This window comes from Perca fluviatilis, chromosome 6 (assembly GCF_010015445.1).
Source record: "Perca fluviatilis chromosome 6, GENO_Pfluv_1.0, whole genome shotgun sequence".
Classification (NCBI taxonomy): domain Eukaryota; kingdom Metazoa; phylum Chordata; class Actinopteri; order Perciformes; family Percidae; genus Perca; species Perca fluviatilis.
Genome location: NC_053117.1, coordinates 40,794,572 through 40,801,393, shown reverse-complemented (window position 1 = coordinate 40,801,393; position 6,822 = coordinate 40,794,572). Strand labels below are relative to the sequence as shown.

The 6,822-nt window shown below is 39.5% G+C and overlaps 1 protein-coding gene across 1 annotated transcript; it reads left to right on the top strand.

Moving 5' to 3' along the window:
- The first annotated feature begins 698 nt into the window (after window positions 1-698).
- LOC120561018 (cystatin-B-like) lies at window positions 699-1,795 on the top strand. The gene is made up of 3 exons (XM_039803980.1): window positions 699-863; window positions 1,053-1,154; window positions 1,485-1,795. The coding sequence occupies exons 1-3, from the start codon at window positions 789-791 to the stop codon at window positions 1,623-1,625; spliced, it is 318 nt and encodes a 105-aa protein (XP_039659914.1). The 5' UTR covers window positions 699-788; the 3' UTR covers window positions 1,626-1,795.
- The last annotated feature ends 5,027 nt before the right edge of the window (window positions 1,796-6,822 follow it).

The window sequence follows — 6,822 nt, the reverse complement described above, 5'->3', positions numbered from 1 at the left end:
ACACACAGAGACACACAGAGACACACACACATACACACGCACGCACACACGCACGCACGCACGCACACACACACGCACACACACACGCACTCACACACACACACACAGACACAAACACACACATTCACACATTCAACAGACAGAGACACACACACACAGAGACACACACACACACACAGACACAGACACACACATTCACACATTCAACAGACATACACACACACACACACACACAGAGACACACACACACAGACACACACACATACACACACACACAAGTATTTCAGTTTGTTCTTTGTCTTGTTTCCCAAATGTAATTCAGGTCCGTTGCCATTCAGATGTCAGAAAGTGAAATGGTGCAGAACAAAGAGAGGTTATTTTCTTTTGGTGAGTTTTTTTGTAGTTTAATAGTTTTATGAGAGTTTCTCCTCTCAGAAACACATGACATTAACAATCACTACTCTTTTTTATTGTGTGTCTGGTTGTGCGTATGTGTGTGTGTGTGTGTGTGTGTGTGTGTGTGTGTGTGTGTGTGTGTGTGTGTGTGTGTGTGTGTGTGTGTGTGTGTGTGTGTATGTGTATGTGTGTGTGTGTGTGTGTGTGAGGGCTGTGATTACTCCTGTACTGTAACTCCACCCAAAACGTCATGTATTAGAGCCACCTTCCAGTCTGCATTCAGAGCCAGTTTCACAGTATAAATACATCTGATAACCAGCTGCAAATGAACACTTGAGACACGTGAAGGCAGACAGGTGACTTCTCTGTTAGCTTCAACCCAACTTAAGACAATGACTAACCGTATGTGTGGAGGGATGGGGGAGACAATGGATTCAGACGAGGAAATTCAGCATATTTGTGATCTGGTGAGTTTCAACCTGCCTTCATTTCTCAAAACCTCCACACACACACACAAAAACAACACACACACACACACACACACACACACACACACACACACACACACACACACACACACACACACACACACACACAAGTCTCTATTCTGCATTTCAGCCTGGATTTACATCATATTTTGTTTCATGCATACACAGGTGAAGCCCCAAGTGGAAAAAGAGACAGGACATAAGTATGTGATATACACAGCACTTAAATACAGGTCTCAGGTTGTGAACGGATTCAACTATGTCATCAAGGTAAATAATATTGTGATATTTGAAGAGAGAAATGTGTAAGTATATATAATATCTAAGGGATAATGTAGAGTGTGATGTCAGGGTTGTATTCGCTATAACAACCTCTTCGCTCTACATTATCCTGCTTATTATGTGGCTTCTCACCAAATAAATCAATAATTTGACACAAAATATTGATTTTAAAAATGACTGAATTGCTTCCGCTGAAGAAAATAGTCCGTTCCGTCTCTACGGTCAGAATCCTGCGTCCATAGCAAAGTAAAATCTGTAGCTGTAGCTGATGATGAATACTTTTGTTAATACATATAATTTTCCTCTTTTTTCCTGCAGGTTCTTGTTGGAGAAGAGGAATGCCTCCATCTGAGGGTCTACCAAAGACCTTGGTATAACTACGATGTGCAGGATCCGCCCCCAGAGCTGAAGGGTGTAGATCAGCACAAAACCAGAGACGATCCCCTCGTCCCCTTTTAGAAACTGATAAAATGAGCTGTTTCTACAGTGAAATATGTACAGGCTGCGGTCTCATATTATAAAATGTTCTGCTGATTTATTCTGAAATGTATTAACTCTTACAGATGAAGATATTTGGGGGGAATGCACTAACTGCTAAAGAAACAATAAAGATTAAAGCATTAAAACAATCTCTATATTTCTTGTAGTTCATATGCATCATTTTGTCTTTTGTGGAAGAAATGGTTATAAATAAAATGTATTTTCTCTTTAGTTTACACAAACCTTAGCATACATTTATTAACCTTCTGATTGACAGTTGAGGGGTGTCACACACAGACACACACACACACACTGTGACATTGACTATTGTAGAAAGAAGTGGCTGATCTTTAATGCAATATCTACATTGCCCATTATCAGCAACCATTCATCCAATGACCCAAAAGGCTCATTCTGTTCACTAATCTGATATCATGTTAAAAGGCTAACTGAGAAAACATTGGAGAAGCCTTTTGCAATTATGTAAACACATAATGTAATCTGAAAACTGCTGCCCTGGTTAAAAAAAAGCAATGCAGCTGATCTCAGCTGCTATTCTGTCTGGAATGGAGTGGAATGACCTGTAGAGTGTATATATATTATATGGTTCATGGTTGATGTTTCCAGCATTGAGCTCAAAGCACCTCTGTGCCTCAGTGCAGCCTGGCAGAGCTGCCAGCAGGCTGTACGCTCTTAATATTCTCCTAGTCTTCTTTGTTTCTGCTTTATTCAGGAAAGTTGTCAGACAGGACCCAGTGGCAGTGTATGTCCTGGTTTGGTTAGAGTCTGTACGCTCCCCACTCGTTAGTAAGAATGTATGAAATACATTTTCCTCCTTGAGGACACCGCTCAACAAACTGACTAAGTCTCTTTTATATAGGCCTTAGTGGTCCCCTAATACTGTATCTGAAGTCTCTTTTATATAGACCTTAGTGGTCCCTAATACTGTATCTGAAGTCTCTTTTATATAGGCCTTAGTGGTCCCCTAATACTGTATCTGAAGTCTCTTTTATATAGGCCTTAGTGGTCCCTAATACTGTATCTGAAGTCTCTTTTATATAGGCCTTAGTGGTCCCCTAATACTGTATCTGAAGTCTCTTTTATATAGACCTTAGTGGTCCCTAATACTGTATCTGAAGTCTCTTTTATATAGGCCAGGGGTCCCCTAATACTGTATCTGAAGTCTCTTTCCTGAAATTCAGCCTTGGTGCAGAATTACAGCCACTAGAGCCAGTCCCACAATGAGCTTTCCTTAGGATGTGGCATTTCTGTGTCTGTAGATATTGAGGAGGAGAGGGGGCAAGGTGGAGGGTGGGGGTGTGGTCTTGACTAACTGCCACTTTGCTCGTTTGAAAGCCATGATGTCTCTCTCTCTCTCTCTCATGGGTGGGCCAAATTCTCTGGGCAGGCAAAGCAGAGAAAGGGGAGGTAACCTTTCTCCTTATGACGTCATAAGGATATGATTCCTGATTGGTCCATCTGAGCTTTCATTTTCTCAAAGGCAGAGCAGGATACCCAGGGCTCGGTTTACACCTATCACCATTTCTAGCCACTGGGGGGCCATAGGCAGGCTGGGGGAACTCATATTAATGTTAAAAAATTTAATTTAAAATTAAAACAAATAATGTCTATTTGTGACCACCGGTATGTTGCCTACCTGTTGTTCTTTGCTGAGCCAGTAGGCTACACTGTTGGCTCCATTTAAGGCTCTGGTCAACAGGATTTGGTAGTCCTGAAATTTGGTTTTTGGATCACAGTGATCCAATCCAATGTTCCTTTAAAAAACTGGCATAAAAGTAAGATTACATTCAAAAAATGTAATCACGAAAGCAGAGGCACATAAATCACCATGGAGATTTATTCTTTACAGCTAGCCTGCTCCTGACCAGGCTAAAAGCCAGGCTAACAGCTAGCCTGGTCCCGACCAGGCTAACAGCCAGGATTTATTATTATTTATTATTGGTTTTACCCTATTGTTATCAGCCTGCATTAAAATACAACAGGCACTTCTACAACAATGGTTTTTTACCTGATATTTTGCTGGGGGGAAATAACTGATGAATATATACTGTTACATTCATGTTTACAGTGTGCATGGAATTTATCACTTAATTATCTTCATAGTTTCTAGATTTTAGGGTCCAATTTCTTCAGTGTATTTATTTTCTATGTCGATATATATGAGGCAGCAAGGCATATAATATGTAGAGAAGGAAACTCGTCCTCTATAAAAAAATAAAAAATAAAAAAACGCAAGCGTGGCAGATAATAGCGGACAGACTGAATGATATATCTAAAAATATACATTTATGAACTACTGCTCTTAACTGAAACCATTCAATGGGTCACTGTCATTTGCAAAAACGAACAGTTGTACACTTTGCATTAAAAGCGAGCAGTGGAAGTTAATATGACTTAGGAAACTTAGATTTTAGCCCATAATAGAGAGGGAGGAACAGAGTGAAAGAGATATTTACGCATCATATTCTAGCGTTGTAGAAAATGTATCTTCATGGTAAATTTCCTGAGTAACATTATCTTCTGCTTACTTTTAAGGCAAAAAGTACAATTGTTAATTTGTGCAAATGATTAGTTTAATGGTATGATTGTGACGGTTTCAATTCAGAGCCGTGGTCAGTAAATGTATATTTTTAGGCTACTTACACATTCAGTCGGTCCGTGATCGTCTGATACGCTTTCTCTCGCTGTTTCTTTTCTTTTTATACAAATAATGTGTTTCACGTCATCATACTTCCACAAGAAGCTGCTGCTCCCTCTGTATAAAGTATGAACAATGCGTATTCTCCATTTTGGCATCAGTAAATCTGTGATCGACCTCGCGTGTTTTGAGGAAAGCCGTGGACGCGCATCTATCTGAATTAGTTCAGCCTGGCTCGACCTAGTCGCTCCTCCTCAGCCTGGCTCGGCCTTCGTGAAACGCACCAAGCCAGGATGCACAGATTAGACTAGGTCAAGCCTCGCTTTATCAGTTATATATTCTGCTTTTGTGAAACAGGCCCCTGATCCATTTTAATTTTATGCCAGTTTTTTTTTTAAAGGAACATTGGATTGGATCACTGGGATCCACATACCAAATTTCAGGATTACCAAATCCTGTTGACCAGAGCCTTAAATGGAGCCAACAGTGTAGCCTACTAGCTCAGCAAAGAACAACAGGTAGGCAACATACCGGTGGCCACAAATAGACATTATTTGTTTTAATTTTAAGAAACAGAAACACTGTAATAAACAGAAACATTTTACATTCTTTATTTTGTTATAATGTTTTTGTTTACCATATCTCATTAGATGTGACCTGTTTCACATATGCTTCAAATATGAAGACATGTATATATCAACAGTAAACACTGATTTTGTGATCATTCACTTAAAAAAAAAAACACTCTGTTTTTATTTGGTTTGATCACAACTGAATATGCTCTGTGCACAGCGTCATGACGGCCGTTCGAATTTGACAGGAAATCAGCACTTCCACTTCCGGCAAAACATCACTCGGCAACAATGTATTTTTTATTGATGGTCTGTCTATTTTTAGCCTATCCGGTCTAGCTACCTCCTACTTCCATAGCAAACGTCTGTTCCTGTCATCGCCAAAACATGAGTGCTACTAAATTTCTTAAAATTGTTAACGGCTTAAAGGAACACTGCTGTGTGCCACTTTGTTTGGCCTCAAGCCGTTATAACAGTACGCTTAGTTTCCACTGTTTCCCCAAAAACGCAAGTCTTCAGGCTAAGTGGATTCATAAAGTGCGGAGGACGGGGTTTACCGTAACCCAGCACACGAAGGTTTGCAGTCGGCACTTTAAGCCCCATGGCCCAGTTTTTCAAAAGTAATCCAGTGGGATTTCGGATCACGGATTGGATCAAATCTTAGAAATGGGTTTTTCAAAAGCAAAAGAGGGATTCTGAATTAAGATCAGATCATGTAATCCAATTTTAAATTTGATCTTGATCAAACCTGCCTTTTGGGTTTTTAAAAACTTTGAACTCGGTTTGGAATCTATTTGATCCAAAAAAAAATGGATTATCCTGATCCCATCAGAAGGGTGGATTCAGTTCAATTTTTTTCAAACCAAATAAAATCAGAGTTTTATTTTTTTAAGTGAATGATCATAAAATAAAGGTTTACTGATGATATATACATTTCTTCATATTTAAAGCATATATGAAGCATGTCACATCTAATGAGATATGGACTATTGGAGTAGTATTGCTTTTGTTTTGTTATTTAACATTATAACAAAATAAGGAATGTAAAATGTTTCTGTTTATTACAGTGTTTACATTTCTTAAAATTAAAACAAACAATGGCTATTAGTGGCCAAAGGTATTTTGCCTACCTGTTGTTCTTTACTAAGCCAGTAGGCTACACTGTTGGTTCCATTTAAGGCTCCGGTTTGGTAATCCTGAAATTTGGTATTTGGATCACAGTGATCCAATCCAATGTTACTTTAAAAAACTGGCATAAAAGTAAGATGAATCAGGTGATTCTGGATTGCAAAACATGGGATTTCCAAATCCGGATCAATTTGATCCAGATTAAATTTTTTGAAAAACTGGGCCCATGAGATTGTGATATCCAAGAAAGGAAGGCGTGCTTTGGTAGCAGGTGCTGTCCCTTTGTTGTTCGAGTGGAACAATTATTCAACAAAGGAACGACCCGGTATTTGGGAGCGACAGGCAAGACCACCAAGTCCGGAGCCTGATGTCCTTGAACCAGCAGCAGCGGAGCCTGTCGCCATCCCTATGGTCATGGACCATGACTATGAAGCATCTCCTACTGTGTGCGTGGATAGGCAACATTACGAGCAACTAAAACAGGAAATCGATGCACTTCGAGAGCAAGTGAAAACATGCCATCTGTCCAAATTTGGACTGCAGCGGTTTGCCTCTTCTCCAGAAGACATACGATTTTACACCAGTAAAGACAGCTATCTATAGTTTTCAGCAATTGTCAAAGTTGAACCGGCTTTGATGCCACATATGTTTGTGTAAAACATGTGAAGCACACAGTTACAGAACTTAATCTATATAGGCTACAAGAGGTTATGCTACTATAGCACATTTGTCACATAGTGTAACTGGTGAAGATTAATTCCTTAATTAGATTAACTAACTTCCAAATCCTCTTAAAACCTTACAACTCTGTAGGCTT

What these genes read in the sequence shown, in the direction of transcription:
- LOC120561018 (XM_039803980.1), top strand. Translation starts at nt 789, where the DNA reads ATGACTAACCGTATGTGTGGAGGGATGGGGGAGACAATGGATTCAGAC. An exon ending in TTCAGCATATTTGTGATCTG is followed by an intron (nt 864 to 1,052) that starts GTGAGTTTCAAC and finishes ATGCATACACAG; the next exon opens with GTGAAGCCCCAAGTGGAAAA. An exon ending in GATTCAACTATGTCATCAAG is followed by an intron (nt 1,155 to 1,484) that starts GTAAATAATATT and finishes TTTTTCCTGCAG; the next exon opens with GTTCTTGTTGGAGAAGAGGA.